The sequence below is a fragment of the Anarhichas minor genome, unplaced genomic scaffold (assembly GCF_050575085.1).
Source record: "Anarhichas minor isolate MPS153535 unplaced genomic scaffold, ASM5057508v1 ptg000031l, whole genome shotgun sequence".
NCBI lineage: Eukaryota > Metazoa > Chordata > Actinopteri > Perciformes > Anarhichadidae > Anarhichas > Anarhichas minor.
Genome location: NW_027466477.1, coordinates 1,584,024 through 1,607,036, shown reverse-complemented (window position 1 = coordinate 1,607,036; position 23,013 = coordinate 1,584,024). Strand labels below are relative to the sequence as shown.

Here is a 23,013-nt window from a genome sequence, read left to right as displayed (position 1 = left end):
CATAAAAGAGCAATTGAGCTCAAAATCACAAGGCAGGCCAGAGGGACGTGGTGGTAGAAATAGTGTAAAAACCACCTGGGAGAGCAGCAAATGTTTGTTTATCCATTGAATAGCATCCGTTTACTTCTAATTACATGATACGTTCATAACGAGAATGTTATACACCTGGGATGTTTGTGCTACACTGTTAAACTGTTTCAATGTGAAGAAGAACTACAGCAGGTCATAACAGCTTTATGAACGGCTCTATCAAACTATATGATAACAGGACTTGTACTGTTAAATATGTGTGTTGCCGTACAAAAGAGTCACCGCAGCGCCAGGAACACTTTTAAAGGCATTTATTGATGAAATACACACTTAGGTTTTGACAAAAGCTCCTGTAGTTTTGTATGTAAGAAATTCCAGCCCAGTTCTAGACCCCCAAAACTCCTTGAATTCAATGTGGCAATGGCAACCAGTTCATAACATGTGCAATAAATAACAATAATACAAAAGGAGGCGAGGGAAAGGAGACACCTGAATAAGTGCCTGTTAACCTGAAAATAAAAGTCTGAGAAAATAACATAAAAAAGGGGGGAGGAAAGAAAAGAGAGAGAGACGAGGCTAAAATAAGATCCAGTCGTTTTGTATATTTCGGGTGCATTAGTGTATGTTCTGAGATTTCCTGGTCACCCTCAGGACCAGAAGGCATTTAGTGACCTGAGGAGCTGACTGGAAAAACAGTGAAACACCAAATGTTCTATGCTGGAACCTGGAACCGTCGGAGAACCGTATATTGCACATCTTCCTTGCAAATACAAGAACCACATTGCCAGATTCACATCAGTTCATTTTTTTAAAATCTTGTTTTTTTTTGCGCTTGACCCTAAAACAAAAAGAAGACACCTCTGTGTTTGTTACACACAGACGGAGCATTGCGGAGACAAACACATCTGGAATAATACAAAAAGGGAATTCAGTTCATAATTTAAGTTATTTCATGAGTTCGGTACAAGTTCCAAAAAGAAAAGATAGAAATACAAATTTGAGCAAAAACGAGAGCAAAACTCAAAACGACAGCAAAAGTCACTTTTCAGCATAAATAAATAACATTAAAAGAAAAGATTTATTGATGACATCTGCTATATGGCTCATGCGGGCGAGGTTTGGTAGCTGTCAATCTAGTCCACGAAAGTCAAAGGAGACGTTTTCGAACCCGTGCGTCTTTGAAAGAGGACTTCACCGAATCTCACAACCTCTAAACGCAGCGGTCCCGATCCTGAAGTGAACGATCCGTCATTCACCCGTTTGCTCTTCAACCCGGCGGCGTGACTCAGTGCACTTGAGCTTGGCGCTTTTCAGAGGCGAGCAGGCGTCGGCTGCAGCGGCCAGACAGTTTGTGTGGAGTGTGTTTGAGTCCACGTTTAGTCTGAGTGACCCTCGAGGTCTCCTTCTCTACCACACACACACACACACAGACAAACACAAACACACACACGCCTGCCCGTGAGATTACCGAGTTTTGCAGAGAACTCTGAAATAAGAGAGCGTTGGAAGCTAGGCAACAAAGCTATCACGCTCCCGGAGCGGACACTTATTACAGTGGAGTGAACGGAGAAGGACCATTTTTCTTAAAGTTGCCGGGAATGATTTCTGCTGCCAACAAGCTTGAAATGAAGCTTCAGAGCACAACTTGTAGGGACGGCTGTGTGTACGGAGGAGAACGCATCGTGTGCTCGTCTGAACTACGACGGCCTCACGCGGATCCGAGCAGGAGATAAACAAAAACAGGCTGACGAGGTGTTCAGGGTCAACGTGTTGCAGCTCTGATGGACCACGGCCTCCCTCCCACGATACCGACCCCCGATACCGATACCGACCCCCTATCTGCAGCGAGGCGGAGCCTCCTGTAAGCCTCTTAGCTCGGCTGCGGAGCGGAGCGCCGCTGACGTCTCAATGTCGACTTTGATTTATACGCTCACTCTGGTGAGAAGGTCTAGAGAACTTTGGGGATATTAAGAGGAGACACTACAGGCTAAAAGAACATGAAACTTCCCCAGTTGTTCGCTTACATTAAGACAATTATATTTTGTATCGCAAGTTTTCTGAGATTTTATGCTTATATATGCATATGAGGCATTAACATATTAAATATGTGCTAATTTGAACATTGGATAAAGCCAGGTTCATAATTCTTATTTCATTTTGTTGAAGTATTAGAGTCAAAGGTTTCTCTTTTTATCAGACAACCACAGCTGTTAGAAATCAATTTTCTCCATGTTTTTACGAATAAAATGTTTATAAATGAGTCTCTGAATGCTGTGTGAACAAACCCCTCTGTGTTAACCTTCAGAGCACAGAGAGGAATGAAAGTGTAAAGTTTGAATGTAAGAGCTGCTGAAGTGGAGATTTATCATCAGAGTCTGAGAACAAACTCATTGAGAGGAAACGTCCTTTAAAGAGACGTTTAGTTACATTACAGACATTTAGAGACTCTACAGGTGAACAGGGTCACAACGTGAACTCATAGATATCACCATCAAACTTCACCACTTCATCACTCACATTAAGAGGAGTATTTTTTGTATTACAAGTTTTCTGAAATGTTCTGTTTAAATATGCAAATGAGGCATTATCTAATAGTAACTTTTGGTGAATTTAGGAGAAATCTACAAACACAAAAAGACAAAGGAGTAAAATAAACACCATAATGTGTATTTTTTATGTTTTATTTCCACTAGTCTGGAAAAAGACATGTTATGGAAGTAAAATATACCAAAATCTCTAAACTGACCGGCTCATGAACTATCACGTTTTTGGCTGAAGTGTCTCCCCTTAAACCTGAATCTGCAGACGTCTCACCAGAGCCGCCTTTAATAACAGTGAGCTTCTCTTACAGGCAGGAAATTGCAGCTCACACACACCAGATTCCTCACCAGGTCTCTCTTTTATTTTTTCACAGCATCAGACTTATTAAAATCCCCCCCCCCTCCCCTTTGCTTTCCAGAACAAGTGTGTAAACCAAACCCAACACATGAAAGAAGCCAGCACCTTCTGTATCTGCACAGCGAGACACCGACGACTCGAGCACCAACACGTTCAGTGCAAACAGAAGAAGAAAAGGTGACGGAGAACTTTGCAACACAGCGCTCTTCTGTCTCTGACTGGATCTTTGTTGAAGAAGTTTGAACGAGGAGTTGTTAGCACCAAAGGAAGCACCGGCGCCAGAGACAGACTACTTCTAACTGTGGCAAAGACCCCGTCCTTCCCCAAAAACATCTAATCACACAAGTGAAAGGCTTTGTTCACACTGCAGCTTTTCCTGTTCAAAGTCTCTCACGTCGGATTCTTTTTTTGTCTCTTTGTGTCAAATGTATTAAAGTACAAGAAAAAGAATCTGCAGGCTGCTGCGAAAAGATAATTATGTTTTACTTTAGTTCTGGTGGAGGACGAGTTGCAGACGAGTTCTGCAGAATTTGATTGAAATATTTTTGTACGTTTTGTCTTTTGCAACCGATTTGTCACTTTCACCATGCAGGTAACATATTTATCCATCTGTGATTTAAGAAAAGGACGAGAAAACGTTTCACACATCGAGGTGCAGCGGTGTGAACGCCACCACTTCAGCAAAACGGGTGAAAAGAAAAAGGACGGATGTAACTTTGTTTAAATGCCAGTCGTCCTGCATAATACAGACGTGTGTGTGTGTGTGTGTGTTGATGACATCCGTTTGTGTTGGTAGTCGTCGTTCCAGCAGCACCTTTGTGTCGGGCGCTTTGCAGCTAAACCACCTGAGGAAAACGCTTCTGTACATTTTAAGAGATTTCAGAACTGTGAGGAGACAAAACGCCAACGTGACGAGGACTCTGAAGAGAAAGATCTACAACTGAAGTTCCAGATGTTTGAATAACATTAAGAGTTGGGATGAACAAAACCAAAATCACTGTGAGTGTGTTTAACTTTACTTAACGTTGGTCTTATTTCTGTGAGATAACCTGCGTCTCAGCCTTCAAAAGACAAAGTCTGCACAAAGACATCGCGCACAATTTGACATTATTATTATTTTCAACAAGTTCCAACACAATACTTTTCCATGAACTGACAAGCTGATGAGGCTCATTGTTTTTGGTTTTTAATCATTTTTAAAGGGACAGTGTTTAGGGTTTAGTGACATCTCCTCCCTGAGTGACTATTATCCTCCATTCCTACTCATAGATCCCCAGAAAAAGCTACATTTACCTGGGTAAAAAACATGAATTTCAGATTTTAGTTGTCTGTCCGTTTCTACTCATCCAGACGTTGTTAGCTGCTGCAATCACAAAATGTTTTCAGAAATAAATGAGAAGAGAAAAACGAGGAGAAATCACAAAACTCCAACGCGATTAAAAATGCAGAATGTTTCTGCTGAAAAGTAGTTTTCAAATCATTTTTTTCCTCGAACCCTGCAAGCAGGTGTACCGTCATCTTAAACCCACACTTTCCACGATTTTAGGGACCAAAAAAATGATAACCAAAAACAATGAACACTTTACAGAACTCGCTGGGTGAAGGGTGAAACACAACGGTCACCGTGAGAAGAGAACTGAGAGACAGCAGGAGGAGTTTTGGTTGAGCTGGTTCGGTACAGACCTGTCGGCTATAAAACCTCCGTTTAACACAAACGTAGGTCCTGATGAGGCAGGGCTCCGATACATCTACACGCCCCAAATTTCTCCAGATCTCAAATTCAAACGATGAGACAACCGACTTTGCCGGAAGCTCACCATATAAAACTGCAAATATCACAATTCTGTGAATGAAAAGAAGGTTTTCATAGAAGTCTGTGTGTCATACAGTTCAGACTTGTTGTCCAAATTTAAAGAAAGTTGTCAAATGAATATGTTTTGCCAGACGTTTGGGGGCCTCGTGATGCACAGGAACCCTGCATGTGAACACACATGAGACGGCTTGTAGTGGCAGATACAATGCAGAGGGTGAGTGACAGTCAGTGAGGTAATACTTGAGGTCTGACGCGGCGTTCAGGGATCCAGTTGTGGTCGACGTTAAAGACAGTTCAGCAAGTCTGCTTTGAATGTTGCGAGTAAAGACATGTCGTCGTTTGACAGAACATTTTAGAAACATACATTTAGAAGCACCAAATGACCAGAACAGTAGTCATTTAATTCAGAATGTCATTATCAAAATGCTCAAAAAAACACTCCCTGTGCGAAAAACCTGAATTTGCGAGTTCTCAAAAATACTCGGAAATTTGTGTCTTGTGAAGTCAATAATATTGAACACTGGCTGTCCTGCGAAAAAAAAACAAAAAAAAACAATCCAAGTTTTGTACAGATTTTGTGACAAAAAAAAAATCCACTTGACTTTCAGAAGTTTTCTTAAACACTTTGCACGTCTGCGACTCCGACCGGCAGTGAGAAGGAACTGAAAAATACCCAAAAACACAACGATGAGACGTCAGCGACATGAACTGGTGTCTGTATCAGACCGAGGAGGTCCAGCTCTCTGCTCTCAACTTAAACATGCAGATTCACTTCCAGTGGGCGAGGACGTGTTCACACTTTACACCAGAGGTTAAATTTTGGGGCAAACAGGCGTAGATGTTGTACTCTGTTGCATCTCCACGTTGTCTTTTGAGACTGTTGTTGTGTTTCACAAGTTGCAAAAAAAACAAAGGAATCATTTCTATTGCAGCTTTTGAGACGTGAGAACGTAGCAGAGTGAGATGCTCGGTGTGAAGGGGCCGTAAACATGTGGGTGCGTCAGTGTTTGAGGATGGATATTAATAAGCACTTCACGGTGTGAAGATCTACCAAAATCAACGAGCTCTCTGCCCAAATATTGCATTTGTAGGTGTTGCAGGCATTTTTTGAACATGAGCGTTTCGTGTGTTGCGACAGAGTTGGTTGATAACGATCCCAAAAAAACAGGTGAGATGATGAGCATGGGGGGGGGGGGGGGGGTTAAAGTCTTGTGATGCTGTGAGAGCAAAGTGAGATACTCAGACCCCACAGACAGGATCTGATATATTTGTTTTGTGTCTTTCTCAGACAACATAAAGATGCTTCTATATACTTTGATACCGATAGCGAGTCTGTCTGTAAAAATCCTAATTTATGGCCCAACATATAGATAGTACTTCTGGGATCCACTCTTCTCTCTTTTTAACAGTCTAAAGTCTCTCTTACTCTCTCCCTCTCTGTCTGTAATGACATTTTATGTACAATATTGGTATATAGAACATAAATTACTACACAAAATTTTCAGCCTATTCACAATTGACAATCATCAAAGAACCCAATAGCAAATCAGACAAAGCCAACAAAATGACAAATTAAAAAAAGAAAAAACTTGATAAACAGCTTAAAAGTGATGCCTGTTATATAACTTTTCCGTATACGTTCTGTGCTCCCGAGACGCGTCGAGTGTATTGTTGGAGAAAAAGGGAAAACAAAAGTATATATAAAAGAAAAAGGTTCGTCCTCCGCTCGCAGTCACTGTCTCAGGAGGATGAAATCTGCACGAAGCTCAAAAAAAAAAGACGGTCACGTGATTCCCGACATCTTGTTTGGGTGTAAACAGAGCACCAGTAGTGTCTTGCTTCCATGTGTCTCTTCTGTACAAAAGTATAAATATATGCTTTCTCTCCATTAGTCTTCTTTTTGTTTTTTTCATTTTCGTTTTGTTCACATATCTAGGATGTAGCGGACAAAAAAAAAAAAAAGAGGTTGTTTTAGTCCCTAAAAAAACAGACCAGTGTTGCGGTATCTGTGCTGGAGGTTGCCAGTTTCTCTGGTAGTTGTCCCCCACCCATCCCTCTTTTTAGATCCCGATGCTGCTGGCTCGTGTTGACTTTTACCGTCGGGCGTTTGCTTGGTGTTGGTTGATCGTCTTTGCATAAATAAAAAGGTTTTCGGCATCAGTCCGCGGCCACTGGGCCCAAAAAAAACAACAACAAAAAAACAACAACCGTTGTGTCCGTTTTAGCTACAGCAGATCCATCTTAGGTCTGTAATGGAGCAGGAGGGGGGATTTCTGGAGCGGGGAGACAAAAGCACAACCTCAGCATGAGCTGTGAGACCACACGCCTGTCAAGCTGCAGCAGCTCCAGTAAGAGAGATGCTCCCAGAGAGCCTCAAAGAGGGTTTCACATTCAATACATTTTCTAAATTGTCCTAGTTTGATAAACTCAGACATGCCGATCAACACAACATATGTTTCACTGTTCTTCAGAAGGCAACACAGAACTATCGCCACATTAAATAAACCAAAAATATTCATGTCTTTGATGTCTTACCTTAAATCTCCATCTTGTCACAACAACAAATTTCAACGTGTGGTCCTTTCCCAAGATTTCCTCGTTGCATAAAATGTCCAGCTGTGACAAACGACAACAAAAAAAGCAAATAATTGAACAGGTGAGTGTTTAAACTGAACCACACGACTACACTAAGACAATCACTGGCTGGACACCTCTGACTTTTCAGGTTGTGAGGCAGAAATTAAAAGAACTTCCGCCTCCTGTACGCTGCCCCTCTCTGCTCTTATTCTCAGTGTGAGTGATACCGGGGCTGTTTCTTGGACAGGAGGCTCATGTGGACATGGAGTGTGGCTCCTGTGCAGCGGCGGGGCTCTCTGAGAGAACACACGAGTTCAATACTGAACACAAAGCGGCTCCTCAAATCTACCGCTCTCCCTGCGAGGTCAGCATTGATCTTCTGCTGAGGGGAGCCTCACATCGGCATCTGCCAATCAATACTTGAGAGACAGACAGGGAGGGAGAGAGGGAGAGGGAGAGAGAGGGGGGGAGGGAGAGAGACAGCAGCGCCACCTGCTGGCTGTGACTGGATCTACACCAGCCTGCCTTCTCCTGCACAGGCAGAACAGTGGAAACTGTCCATCTCTGATTAGGAGGATACTAAAATGAACCCAGAGGAAGAGCTGCAGATTTCGTTCTGAAAGTCAACGAGGGCTTTTGTGTCAACGTCAAAGACACCTGAGGGGTAAAACTACGACACAGAACAACCCTGATCCTTTTTAGTTCCCTCTAACAAACCAGAAAGTTCTACATCACAGCAAGATGAACCCGCAGAAGAAGAGTACTTTCTTCTGTGAGAGTAAATAGAACATCTTCAAGTTGTTGACTGATGGTAGAACAAAACTATTTGAATATGTCAACTTGAGAGATTGCGAGGGGCACTTTTCACTATAAATAATCTGCAGGTTAATACGCGTTGTAAATGGTCAGTAGTTGCAGCCCGACAGACAATAGAGTGATTGATTGTACGATAATATTAAAGGAGGAGTCGGCGATTCTGGAGAAAGATTGTTGATACTCAACAGCCAAACGAATCCCCTTCAGATTCACCGTCTCTCTCTTTATACATCCACGGCGTTTCTCCCGTCAAGTACACGAGCGTGGTGCCTTCACTTCCCGTCGGAACATTTAGACGCGTGACAGGCCGACAGCGGTGGAGTGAGTAAATGGCGCTCTGTTGTCCGTGTCCTAACGCTCTGCGCCCGGCCCGCTCCGCTGAACACCGGATCCGTGCGAACACGTCTCTTCCGAGAGTCGATAGATGAGACAACAATGGCTGTGCTATGGAGGCCGACGATATGATGGAGCCCACCCACTCATCTCTGTGACAGCCAGCGAAAAATATAAAAAAACAGAAGACACGGAGGCGTCTGAGATGATTATTCACGGCGTTCTAAAAATCCATCCGTCAAAATTACCGCCCACTCCCCCCCCCCCACTGTGTTAGAGACAATAAATAGAAAAATCACCACATCTAGATATCATCAGAGCTCGTTTCCTGCTAAATATAACAAACACAAAGGGCCTCGTGTGACTCAGTGCGGGAAAGTATAATTCATTTATGTAATTTCTTGTGAAACTTCCAAACAAGTTAAAAACAAACGCAAAGATTTGTTCCAGTTTGCTACAAACCCATCTTTGGACAAAAAGCATGGTGTGGTTGTCAGCTCAGACGATTGTATCTTTAACATGCACTGAACTGTAATTCAGTTGGAGTATAATTCTGTGACGACGAGGGCAAAAATACAAACGTTTTCTCTTGAATTAGTTTCTTAATCCTGTGAATCTTTGTGTGTTTAAACCTGAAACTACATCTGTCGTGTCACACATCTGGCAGTGGTTTTCCAGTTTCCCATTGTTCTCCGTACCTCATTAAATGATGTCAGGTTAAGCTTTTTGGCGATGAACTTCTTGAGGTGGAGGACCGTGGCTTGTGCTGAACACCGGATCCACTTGCGCTTCAGGCCTCGGAGCTTGCTGCTGTTGCACTCCAAGCAGATGCTGACCTGTTGGGAGGAAACACAAAGCAGAGAGCCGACGCTGAGCATCCTTCTGTGGGAAACAAAAGCCCTCACGGTCTGCACCAAATACAAGATGGAGACGGTGTTCATTGTAGTTTAAGACAATCGGCAAAACTGTCCAATCAACGAGTTACTAGTTAGTCTGTTTAACTTCATGTTTGCTCCTCGTGGTTAGTTTGTAAAACAGGAACCAGACCAGAACTAAACATAAGCAACTTAAGCAGATCCTTAAAACACAGCAGGTCTGCTGTTACTTGTGAGCTCTAACAGACTGAAGGGCTATAAAGGTGTTGTGATATCTGGTTTATTCTGCCTGGCACTGGTGCTGATTGTTCCCACTGAACCAGCATTGTCTGTTTTGCGTTTCTCTTTCCATGCGACCGAGCGCCGCGACCATTGGCCCGTTCTCTTGTTGTTGTCTTTCCCCTGAGGAGACACGGTAGGTGGTTTTGGCAGGAGATGGTTGCAGGAGTCAGAATGCATTACAGCCGGTGATCTGCTGCCCCCACACATCAAAGAGACAGAAGAGGAGGACAGAAGCTCTCTCTGTCTCTCTCTCTCTATTGAGACATGAAAAACCAACATTCTGGTTTCTGCTCCGACTCTGACACCCCGTCTGCTCTCTATTAAACACCGGGCCGCCGTTCTATAAGCAAAGAGCAACAGCGTGATGTACAGCCGCCAACGAGGGAGGCTGGTAATGTGAAATAAATGCCCCGGCGGTGATCTGGACTCCGCGGCGGGTTTTCATTACATTACCGTGCATTAGTGGCGATGTAATGGAGCCAAAGAGTCCTGCTGCTGCAGCTGGATGCACACTCACATGTGTGCCTGATGCAACAGTGAGGCCTATCAAGAAAGCATCACGTGTGCCTTTTATGGCGTTACACAGAGAAAGCGTTGCCTCAGACTGTCGAGTTCGTGGCCGCTGAGAAAAAAATGTAGAATTCAAGGCTTGATTAATAATTTAGAATATTTCCCCAAAGCAGACTCGTTAAGCCCAAAATAGCTGTAGTTTTATTAAATTTACACAAACTCTTCTCTCCGCATGGAGATCAGAATCTTTTACAAGCCTGAAGGTTTTCATAACTCATCAGAACCACAGACCGTAAGTGAGACGTGGACGTAGTCGTCGTGACGTCACCCGTTGGTTTGTAGACTGCAGGATTGAAGCCTTGAATTCGTCATTTTTTGATGACGCCATCTTGGTTTTTTGCAGCCAGAGAACAGAAGTGACCAAATTTGGACCATAAAGCATCCCCTGCTTTATGGTCTGTTTGACTCTAAATGTACCATCATTTACTAAATGAACATCATGATGTATTGAAGAAGACTTGAAACTAGAGATTGAGACCATAAACTCATGTTTACAATGTTTACTGAGGGAATAAATCAAGAGAGAAGTAGAGTCATTTTCTCATAGACTTCTATGGACTTTGTTATGATCCTTTTCACTCGTTTTTTTGGTGTGTCGCTGCTTTCATTAGTTTTCTCTGGCACTGCCTCGCGCCCCAAGGTTACACTCCTAAAGGTCGCCCAGAAGACAGCGGGGAAGCGTTCTGGAAGTCGGCCATGTGCTGCAGGTTCACCTGCTGGTTCCTACGTCTGCAGTGAAATCATGATTCTCTTCATTCTTCCTGATTGCAGCCGATGCTTTCATTCCTCTGGACCATCTTGTTTTGTATTTTCCAATCTTCTCACAACTCTGCTTTGCTAATGAAGTTTATTATAACGTTCTCGGCTCTCGACTATCTGGGCTGGTTGCTGCATTCTGAAAAAATAAAAGGGCTTCGAAGGACCGTTTACAGCCTTAAGTCATCCGTTTACCATTACCAGCTGAATGAAAGTTGTTAAAAGTCAACACAAAAGTGGTAACTTGTTTCTAGGAGAGGGTGATCAGGATAAAACCCTCTATCAGGTATCGTCTCCTTTTAATGCCTTTCTGTTGCATCTCCGGCATACTGTATCATCTTCCGTCACAGTTCTCTTCATCTGCCTCTCATTTCCTTCTCTCTGACGAACGTCCCCTTCTTAATGTTCACCACAAACTCACTCGATCCCTCCAACATTCATCCCTATCTTGTTTTTTTGTATCCCGCCATATCACCCTGCAGTGCATGGTGTCTTTCTCTCCCTTCAGTCCTGCAAATCTCTCATTTTCATCAGTCATCTTGTATTCCTCGGCTCTTTCCATCCTCCCCCCCTCCTCCTCCTCCTCCTCTTCCTCCTCTTCTGTCTCGGTGACATTTGACATGACTGCATTCAGCTCACACAGACAGCCGTATTATTCTGAACGCATTCTGCACCGCTGCTGAATTTCCAGAGGGCGAGATCTCTGCCCTCACCGGGGCGGCCTGCCTTCCCCACATGTCAGCAAAGAGCCGGTTGATCGGAGACGAATGGCTTGTTTTTAAAGAAATCTCCCTGCTGGGTTTTTGTTCTCTTCAAAATGATGACTCAAATTATGTTAAAAAAAAAGAAGAAAGAAAAAACGATTTCCTTCAGCAGCCTGTGCAACATGACGCTTTGTGTTTGTGATAACAACAATACCTCCGCTCTCTGCATTATTAATATCCGTCTGCAGAGCTTGGTAATGAGCCAGAATACAAATGAAATCAGGAAAAGCCCGTTTTCCATTTTAAAAGGCGTTCCGTGGTGTCCGTCTCTAAATGGATCTATGCAGAGAGACAGCACGGACAGAAGACTCCAGTCATTTTAAAACTGGTAACTCACATGGGGGCCACTTTTATAAAGGCAATAATTGATGTGCAGGCTTTTAAGGCAACTGTACCCACAATTATCAGCAACAGTATTTTTGTTCCTCTGTGCTTTTGTTCCTGACAGACTGCTTTGTAACCCACAATTATTTTATCCAATTTGCTTCTTCTAATCTCTGCTAAAAGGCAAACCAATGAGCACTGCCTCCCAAATGTCCTTGTAATTTAGGCAAACCAGCCCTTTAACAATAAACCAATTTCCTTAAATACATTAAATGAACACTCTCTCTTACCTCTCGTGGTATCTATCCGTGCACTTTCATGTACTCTCAATCCTCAGACCTCGTTTTCAGCAGTTTTGTTTTTTCATTCTAATTTTGGGAAACTTTAAAGACACAACGAGTAGGATTTGCTGGTTGCAGTTTGTAAACGCAACATTCAAAGTTGGCCCCTCCTCTGGCGCTTCACCTCGCTATATTTGTGTTTTTTCCATAGACTGTATGTAAGAAGTGGGCGTAGACGTCGTGACGTCACCCATTGGTTTGTGAACTGCTGTTTTGAAGCCTCGATTTCGCCGTCGCCATCTTGGAATACGGCCATGTCCCCGTTGTTTTTTGCAACCAATGAACGGAAGTTACCATAGTTGGAATGCGGAGGAGTGACGTAGAGACGCTCTGATAGCGACAGAGATCTGTCAATCACAGGTAGCCCCGCCCTAAAGCATCCCCTGCTTTATGGTCTGTTTGACTCTAAATGGACCATAATTTACTGAATGAACATCATGCTGTATTGAAGAAGACTTGAAACTAGAGATTGAGACCATAAACTCATGTTTACAATGTTTACTGAGGTAATAAATCAAGAGAGAAGTAGAGTCATTTTCTCATAGACTTCTATACAACCAGAGGAAAATTCATACGGGTCGTATTTCATTTGGTCGGAAGTAGTTGGAAATTTTGAGCTGTTCCTAAGGGACAGAGATTTTCTTTATTCTCATTTAGGCAAACCAAGCCCCTGGAGAGAGGAAACGCAGAGCACAATTTTGTCAGTAAAAAAGAAATGGGGGGGGGGGGGGCCTTACCTGCTCGTCGCTACGATGATAGTCGTTTTCCTCCTCTGGTTTCTCCTCTCCTGCCTCCTTATTGGCCGTCACCTCCGATTTTGCGTCGCCTGCGCATTAAACCAAAGTGAAGAAGAGCGTTGAGCCGCCATGTTGTAAATCTTTAATACAATTTTCATATTTGCTGCCCTGGACTGGAGCCCAGTAACAGACCTACACACGTGCACATGTAGACGGTAAAAGCAACACGTCTGTAGCGTGTAGTTCAAGGACACTTAATGCAGCTGCTCGAGCGCTCATTATGTTCCTTAACTGAACTCAAGAGGCTCGAGCTTAATGGACGTCTGTGGTGCTGTTGAATACAAGACATGTCGGGTACATGTTTGTCTCTCTGCAGTATTTAAACAGCCTGCGCCTGTTGGAGCGTAAAAAGCTCCAGTTATAAGGTAATTACATTTACATGTCCGAGGGTGTCAGAGCATCCTTCATACGACGTATCTGCCGTCTGGGCACGTCTCTAACACAGGGCGACTTCTAACCAGGAGAGAATAAAGACCGACTGTCCTTCATGAGGGCTGGCTGCCGCTCTGCCTTCATTAAGTTCGTCTGTTTGTTTTTTTTCCCAAGAAAATGGAGGCAGACGTGGGAGGACGTTAGCGAGAGCAGCACCCTCTGGTGAACATACGTTTCTCACACTTCATGTGTTCAAGGTAACGTGTTAATAACACTCCACGCGCAGCTTTGGGTTCGGAGGAACCCTGAAGGAAGCGGTACGCCACGAGTCGACTCCTTTGAGTGAAAAGAGACGTTTTGTAAAATTACATTCATTTTGAAGACACTACAGGTGAATCGGGTTAAACAATCAACGAATAGATATCACCATGAAGCACAGTTGATTACTGACATTAAGACTTTTTGTATTAAGTTTTCTGAAATGTTCTGTTTAAATACGCAAATGAGGCATTATATGGTAACTTGTGATGAATTACGGAGAGATCTACAAACGCAATAAGACAAAGTAATAAAATAAACACCCAGATGTGTATTTTGGATGTTTTCTTTCCACTAGTCTGAAAGAAAACTTAATTAAAATAAACCAAAACCTCTAAATTGACCAGCACATGTGTCTCGCGGCACAACCAAAACACTAAAAACAAATAAGTCTTATATTTGAGTTTCCACAGTATCACGCTGTCTCACCTCCTGCTGTAGTCTGGTTTAGAAGACCGACGTTTTAAAAACCCCGTGAAGCAGCTGCTACAAAGTTGTCCACGGCATGTGTGTTTATATATCTTTTATGGATTCTTCTTGTTGGCTGTAAAATTGTAGTAGCATTGACCTTTTAGATATGAAACTCAGTTATCAAAGTCTAAATTGCGGCGCGGCGACAACAATTGCAGCACAGATAGGTATTGCTTTTCTGTACACTCTTAAAAACAAAGACGTTCAAGTGTGTTCGTCCTGGATTCAGTGGCTGTAATAACATGGTGTGTGTGTGTGTGTGTGTGTGTGTGTGTGTGTGTGTGTGTGTGTGTGTGTGTGTGTGTGTGTGTGTGTGAGAGAGAGAGAGAGAGAGAGGGGGGACAGTTTACTTCAGCTCAGGCTGCAGATGGGATTGCATTCAGCCCTCTGTGACCGTCTTCCATTCGGGCTAACTGTCACCAATTCCACCGAGTATTACCGGGGAGAGGTCCGGGCCGCTCGGGTGTCTCCTGACTCCAGACTCACTGATTGCTTATCAAGAGGGGCTCGCTCTTATTGTCGCGGCTCACCTTCAGACGACCCTGGAGTCTCTCAGCGACTCCAAACACGGGCGGAGACCCTGTTTGTGTTGGAGGTAATGGGACGATTGCTCGGGTCTGGGGATTTACAAAAAAAAAAGCTGAGCTCCGTCTCTAAGAGTTTGAGTCTCGTTCGCTCATTTGGGATCTGTGATGTACGATCAAATCATAAAGACGTGTACGATGATGAGATGGAGTAAATAAACTGGCAAGAATCTGGCAACCTGATACATATCACGACACAGGTGTTACGATTCATATTACGATACTGTAAACAAGGCGATATACTGCACATCTTTTATCTACATTTAGGAAAAAGAACGCACAACTATATGCACACAAAAAGTTTACTTTTTATGAAACCAGAATGTGCATTTGAATTTATCCAACTTCATAACACTACTTTTTGTGCAATCTAAACCGATGCCTGCCTCAGATCTTAATTCGGTAAAATAAAACAAAACATAATATCGCAAAAACTCAAGTGCATCGATATTTTCTTGCTCCCCTAAAGTTTATATAGAAGTAATACGATTAAAAAGTGCTCTCAGCAGACTCACCACATCCATTTTCTTGCATTTAATGCGTTTAAACCAGAGTCTGTGTGCTGGGGGAAGAAACCTCACCGTGTATGAAAAGCAAAGTGAATAAAGCTTACGACTCATGTGTGGCCTCTTTGAAAAAGTTGAATTATTAAAATTATATTTAAACAGCAATTTCCTGTTGAATAAACGCAAAGAATGCATTCTACCTCAGCTAAAAGCAAGGCTGTTTCTCCGACCAGCTCTGGTTCATCTATCGGACTTCACGTTAACAGCATCGACTCCTCTGGTCCTGCGTTCAGCTCTGAGGAACTAGGACGCGGTTAGCAATGTGGCAGATGCAGATTTATTTACCTCGGCTCGTTAAGAGAGGACCCGAGAGAAAGTTTCTACTTCTGGGGGAATCTGGATAAATTAAGACTTTAATTAAGTGTGATGCGGTTCAGCTCGGCTGGCGGGGGCAACACCAACAGAGCGCCCGTTGTCGCCGGTAGTTAGCGTCGTGTGATCTCTGCTTCACCGCGTGTTGACTTTAGTTTGCCGTTCTTAAATAAGAGCTAATGAGGAGCACTCATCTTCTCAGAATGGAGAGCAAAAAGTTACTTTAAAGCCCTCGTGGGGAAGCTGGATATACAAACAAGATCTGAGAGCGTAGTCGTGCTTGTTGATGTTGTCGTTGGCACACATGTTCACATAACAGCCTGTTTCCAATCATCTTTACTATCACCCCTATGTAGATCAGTCACTGTGCTCGCGTCTTGGAACAGTTCACACAAGGTGCTCGAGGACCCATGTGCGAAGACCGAACAAGCGAAAATCAGGGCTGAAGTCGTGTAGTGCGAAGTAGGCATTAGTCCGCACTACATGAGAACCTTTATCCGGGTTAAGACCTCCTCTTCCGTGAGCTGGTCACTATTTACAATCAGTTTGGCGACTTGAGACGCAGAATGGACTTGGGAGTTGAGAGACAACGTCTACAGCTAATCTCTGTCAACAGATCTGCATATAAATGCAGGTACGTTATATTAAAAAGATAATAAAAAGCTTAATCTTTGTCAGAAGGCAGCTGATGGGATTTGAGTTTATGTATATATTTCAGCCACTGTGTTCCGCCTCTTTTGCCACGATTGGTCGATACTACTCGCACTACAAACGAAAACAAGAACGCTGCCGATACCAGGATTGTGTAATTGTTTATAGAGTTATTAGAGTTGGACTGTCAGGTCAAAAAAATGTTTTATAGATTATTCATGCAGCTGTAAGGGCAGCAGGTTCTCTGTAACTACAACTCACAGCCTTGATGGCGCCTCCAAGAACCCTTGCAACCCTCAGGGTTTCAATCTTCATCTCTCGGGGTGTTTTCAGACTTGCCTCCAAAGGACTGGAGTCACTGTCTGGACTAATATGAGCCAACTTACACTGCTGCTACTTTGGTCCATCCATCATGATGAAACGGTGATGCGTGAGTGGGTGGCATGTCACAACGCAGCAGCACCTTCAATCACGGAGTCTCATTTTGAAGAAAGGTCCCTCGCAATGCACGGTTTCATCAGACGAACCCTTCATACTGTATTATCAACACGATCATTTCTGGTTTTATTATGTTATTCCTTCATTAATATACACTGTTTTCATAGTGTAGGTATTGATTTAGCTTCCTGTGTGCAGAGCTGGATGCCAACCCAGAGACCAGCTTTATTTTCCCAGAATTCAGAAAACACACAGAACTAAAAAAAAAAAAAGCTTCAAATGCACGAAACTCTTCGTTGATCCAGGAGAGAAAGCCTCCTGGTCAATGAGCCTCCACATGAAACGAAACCACGTTTGACTTTCTGCAGTTTTTCTCGTGTCAAACGTAAATAAATATCTTGACTCACTCCCCAAAGCTGGAGACGTCATTACCGTTTGTTTTGGCGCACTGAATGGAAACGCAATCCAGGAGTGCGTGGGTTTCTATTTCTGTCGGCGTCTGGGCAAACGATCCTTAAAACGTGTTTGTTTGTGTGTGTGTGTGCGCGTGTGTGTGCTGTAGCTAAAGCGGTCTTCAAGCGAGAGCAGTTCCACTTCCATTTGAGCCTTAATTACCGAAAATCTGAGAGGGGGATTAAGCGAGCGATTAGGCCTGCCGGCGTGAAGGCCCTCTGGGCACACATCTACGCCGGGCCCTGGTACGGAAAAGCCAACTCACTCACCAAATTGCCTTCTTTTCTACAGCTTAATGGCTTCCGCTGTTACCCGTGGTCTAATGTAGCTCGTTATGATTCTTTTATGGTACAATGAGAAGAACGAGGCGACGACGAGCATTTTTGGTGGCCGCACATCTGCACAATATTCCGTTCTTCCACCGGCTGTAGTTGTGTCGAGTCATGAACACATTCGTTCTGCAGCCTGAGGCCTCACATCCTGCTCATACTTTCAGACACCAGCTGTATTTTAAACTCGATATACAACAGAGACCCGTATCCCTACCTCTGTAACGATGTGTTGTTTGTGCTACCTTGTGAATAAATGTCCCGCCTCTGGTTCTTAGTCTTTGTACGAATCAAACCAAAAGATCTGAGTGGAGTAAAGACTTCAGAGGGTTCAGCTGATTAGAGGAAACTGGCTCCTTGAAAACTTTACAGACGATCGACAGAAGTTTAAATGGGGGGGGGGGGGGGGGGCATACAGAAGCTTTGATGAGCCCACACTTCATCGAAAATACAGAAAAACTAACAAATGCATGGTGAGTACACAAACGTGTGTGTTGGTCTGTGTTGTAGAGCCTCCTAAGACTTTCTTTGTTGGTTTGTTTGACTCCCAGTATTTGGAGGACCTTCCACACACATCACATGATCACATCACATGATCACAGTAAACAACACCTCCGGTCATGCTGCGGCCCCCGTGTCTCTTATGGACTACCTGAAGGTCATGTTGAACAGGGAGACGTAAATAAATCCAGCTGCCTTCACACGGCGGCTGGCCTCACGAAGACAATTTGCATAATCAACCAGATAGAACCAAGATGAATCAGCTGAGGGGGGGGGGACCGTACCGTTACGTTGATCTAGATGAGTCTTCATGTTGCAATGATCTCCTTTAATGTCTCCAGGCACCTCCATCCCCAACTTCTGATAGAACTCCCGCTGCTTCTTTATCTCCGCTGTACGAGGGAGAGAGAGCAGAGAGGACGGGCGACACTTTAAAATGAGCACTGAAACGTGCGTCATGAGGTCTTCTAAGCACAATAATGACAACAAGGAGATATTAATAACATGAATGCTAAGCCAACTAATAATGTTGGCTGGGTTGCTCCAATAAGGATTCATTCAAAGCAGGTTTAAAATGAGTAAATCCAGATCTGTGTTTAGTAAATCCAAGTTTAAACTACAATGAAGAAGAGTTTTATTTATGGAGATGCTTGCTTTCCCAAATCAGAATAAATAAATATATTTTGAGCTGCTGAAACTAGTAAGTAGGATATAAAAGAGCTCAGCATTGTTTGCTAGCTAGCTAAAAAGAGTCAGTTATTTAGCCTCACGGTACTCGTGATGGCTCGACAGAGAAGCTCTGATTTCTAACGCTTTAAGTAAAACCTGCTGGACGAAACAATGGAAGATAGAAAACCAGACAACAGCACAGAAAGGAAAGAGAGGAACAGCAACTGGCAGACTGATTTAAGGGAACAACTGGAAAGACAGAAAGAAAGAACCATGAAAACAAAGGAAGCAATAAGTGTTATTTCTTCGACAAACTTAATTAATTTGCTCATTAAACCTCCTCAAGTGGAAGATTAAAGTTAATAGTGAAACACATTTCGAAGCTCTGGTGCAACAGAATTAAATGTAATCTAGGTTTAAAGAGAAGTTACAATTTAAAGTGTCAATCTGGAAGATTAAGTCACAATTCATCAACAAAGGAGGAAACACAATGGTGATGAAAGTACTGTAATATTTACATATTTGCAGTATTACAGACTGGGTATCTGGGGAGACATTTCCAGAAAAAATTAAATGGAATCCAGAATGAACTCTTAAAAGGATTGCCACTTTAATATTTCTTAAGCTAGTTTTAGTGCAACGTGATTTAAAGTTAAACATCAAACAGTTGTCACTCACTAACCGGCTCGGTTTCACCAACAAGGATTCATTTATAAACCAGACATCAGCAGGACTCAGTGGAAGCCTTAAGGTCACTAAGTGGATCTCTTGTGCACTTACCCTCTTGAAGTCCCGGTACCAACTTGTAGACAATGTCTTGCATTGTTCTGTCATGGCTGGAAAGAACAACAAATCGGTTAGTTACCGTATTAGTTAATGAGAAGTTATACCATTGTTACTACATCCCTATGCTTTTAAAGGGGCCTCTAGATGGTTAACAGGAAAGGAAAGCAGAATATTGAACTTATTCTAACACCGCTAACTGAGAACCCTGTTTTCTGATGAGAAGCACCAAATCTCAACCTGACATTTACTAAGAAATGTCAAATGTGTTGGACCGAAAAATTCAAATGACACCTGCTCTCAGAGGCCGGTGTGCAGCATATGTTTTGTCAGTCGGAGTGTTAAACAGCCTTTCACTGTCGGGCAGTGCAGGTGACGCAGGTGCACAGCGTGGGGCTCGACATCGCCGTGCCGCTGCGTTTTGACAACCAGCTAACGGACACGACGCCCCGGGTTTGCTTCAGCGTTGTGGAGGAGAGAAATACTCCTCCCGTTTGTCTCCCCCGCTGTCCACCCGGGAGAGTCGTCGCATCTGCCGGCGCTGAGGCTCTTTGCAAAAGGCAGAGAAACACTGACCCCCGCTGGACAGAGCCGGTAGTTTGTTCTCAACAGTGTCACCGGGGTCTGCTGTGTACACGTGTGACACAGATACAAGCTGTTAAATTAAGAGAAACCTTTAGAAGTCAGTGGAACTCCACTGCAGGGATGAACGCCATTCTTCTGGGTTTTGATGTGTAGGTTCAGCCTGTAGGTATATCGGCATCCTTTGGTTTGATTGGCCTCTATGCTACATGTTGTCTGTGTTACATTTCTTATAATAACATTAATAAGCTGATTTTAACCTCAATGAGACTTTCACCAGGTTAAATAAAGCTTGCATCTTTTAACAGGACGGCACTTCAAAGTGGGTCACTGAAAACTGTAGTCATGTTTTATGATTTATAAAACAAGAATGTTGCACATTTTTTAATTTATTCATCCAGTCTTGGTGCTTCTCTGCAGCAAAAAATAATAAATAAATAAATAATTAAAGAACTGGCTCATGTTCCGCTCCATCAAGTGTCGCCGTCTTCATGATTTTGAGCAGATAGAAAATACCAAAATAAGTAAAATCATTACGTTTTATCTAAAGTAATATCTTACGTTTTATATTCTGTAAAATTAGCGGTCATTTAGCTGTGACTTTAACTTGTATACTATATATATATATATTTGAAAGTAAATTATTCACTGACAACTCATTTCCTTCCCACCACTTCCCACTTGACAGAACAAGAGGCTGGATCCGTGCGGAGCTAATTCTCCGAGTGTGATTTCAAGTTCAATCTCAAACATCAACTTTGATCAGTCGTCTTGATGAGCAGATGGCTTTTATTTGTCTTTGTGATGTTTCTCATCAAATCCAATTTTCTACAAACAACGAGGCCAAAAAAAAAAAAAAAAAAACAGCTGTGCTCGAAATGAAGCATTTCCTGCACAACAATGAGTCTGCAGACGGCACAGTTTGGACGGTAATGAGTGAATTTGCGGGTGCACGTGAATTAATCAGACACGAATGCATGAGCGCTCAGAGGCGGAGGACGCAGCCTGGCAGAGAGAACCCAACAAAACAATAAGAAGCTGACTTCACTTCCTAAATGTCACCTTTTCATTTCAACCGGAAGAGAACGTCTGTTCACCAGATTCACCCTTTAGAGTCTCAGATGTTTGCAGCCTGAATGCAGTGGTCAATTATTTCAAAGAGAATTTAGCATTTCTGATGTTTTTGAAGCAAACTTCTTCAAATATTCCCCTGCCGTGCGTACTGAGGTTGACTGATGAAAGTGACTTATTATTACAGCTGTAGTCAGCATCATCTTCACCACATTAAAGATAAATACCTCTGATTTTACACATCAGTGTGTTTACAGGTCTCAAGTACGACTGCACATGTTAAAAATAATATTGTATAAAGTCTTAAAGGTGCGAGATCAGAGATTGGAGCATTTCGGTTGCCTCTAAACGGATCAGTTGTTTACTGGCAGTGCACTGCTGACGCCCCCAGAGGCCGAGAGCAGCTCCCTGCACACTGACGAAGCTGTCGGTGTGTGTGTGTGTGTGTGTGTGTGTGTGTGTGTGTGTGCTATATGTTCGTGAGTGAGGAATGCACAAAGAAACCTTGAGAGGAGAGGAGTGCACTGTAGGTGGAGAAGGAGAATGGAAGAGAATGGAAGTGAAAGACAACAACTCACTGTACGTGTGTGTGTGTGTGTGTGTGTGTGTGTGGCTCCGTCACTCACCCGATGTACTGCAGTGGATGGCTCTGATGAATAACGATCCTACACGTGGGACACGTGTTGTTTTCTTCCAGATACTTCACTAGACAGCTTCTGCAGACTGGAGACACACACACACACACACACACACACACACACACACACACACACACACACACACACGAGATATGGTTACTTTCCAAGATACACATTGATATAAATAAACCCACTGGCCAACAATGATGCTGTGTATTTAGTTTGTTTTAATCCTGATTATCTGATGAGTAAATCTGATCACAGGAACTCAACCACATATTCAGCATTTAAAAATCTCTCTTCAGGCAAACTTCACCATCGATAGCTCATGATTAGAGCCCGGCTGTTATTAGCTTACACATCATATATATGTTTGGCACTCCTGTACTGACATTTCTTGTATCAGCCGACAGTTTCTGAATGACTTCAAATCGTACATGTGTCTCTGGTACCCAGTCTGTCCATCAGAGAGCACCAACGAATTCATTTTGGCCACAATTCTTTAATAAGCAATTTACAGGGATCTGTACCGGCAGGCTGACAGTCTGCCCCTCTCAGTCCTGGTTCTGGTTCTCCTGTACCTCCCTCCAGCGACAAGATTCTAACTTTTGACCGATAAACCAATGTTAAAATGATGTTTAAGCATAAAATATTTGATCTGTCACCTACGTAAACCTTCATGTAGGTGCTGGTTTTAAGAACCAGCACCTACAAACGTGCCTCCATCAAATCCATCTCCACCCCACCAGTTTTTTCATCTCATCGTCTCCGTGTTATTGCAGCGGAGCTCAGACTGAACAGCTGCAACGGTGGCGTGATGTGAATCTCTTTGTCTCAGGTGTGTGATGGTGGAGACCCTCAGGAGGGAGAATCAAAGCGTCTACGCGGATGTTTACACTGAGCAGAAGAGCTCCGGTCTGTGGTGGAAGAGCTCCCTCTGCTGGACAGATGAGGTATCACACCGTCTGGGTTTATCTCACTATAATGTTATTGTTATATTCTTTCATAACGCTGCATGCTCTTTTTACCATTTAGGCGCTTAGTTCAGTGTCTTGTTTGAAGCTTATTTCAGGTGCTTTATGCTGCAAACATTAGCTTC

At 43.2% G+C, this 23,013-nt stretch overlaps 1 protein-coding gene across 2 annotated transcripts in view; it reads right to left on the bottom strand.

Annotated features, from left to right (window-relative positions):
* Positions 1–6,167: 6,167 nt before the first annotated feature.
* Positions 6,168–23,013, bottom strand: part of pcgf3 (polycomb group ring finger 3) — a 43,449-nt gene continuing 26,603 nt past the window's right edge. For both annotated transcript variants that reach the window (XM_076105225.1, XM_076105226.1), the window contains exons 4-10: positions 21,903–21,999; positions 19,621–19,676; positions 18,456–18,563; positions 13,117–13,205; positions 9,166–9,303; positions 7,277–7,357; positions 6,168–7,014 (exon numbers count right to left, since the gene is read on the bottom strand). In XM_076105225.1, coding sequence (XP_075961340.1) covers positions 6,967–7,014; positions 7,277–7,357; positions 9,166–9,303; positions 13,117–13,205; positions 18,456–18,563; positions 19,621–19,676; positions 21,903–21,999 — 617 coding nt within the window. In that variant the 3' untranslated portion in view covers positions 6,168–6,966. The remainder of the gene's footprint in view (positions 7,015–7,276; positions 7,358–9,165; positions 9,304–13,116; positions 13,206–18,455; positions 18,564–19,620; positions 19,677–21,902; positions 22,000–23,013) is intronic.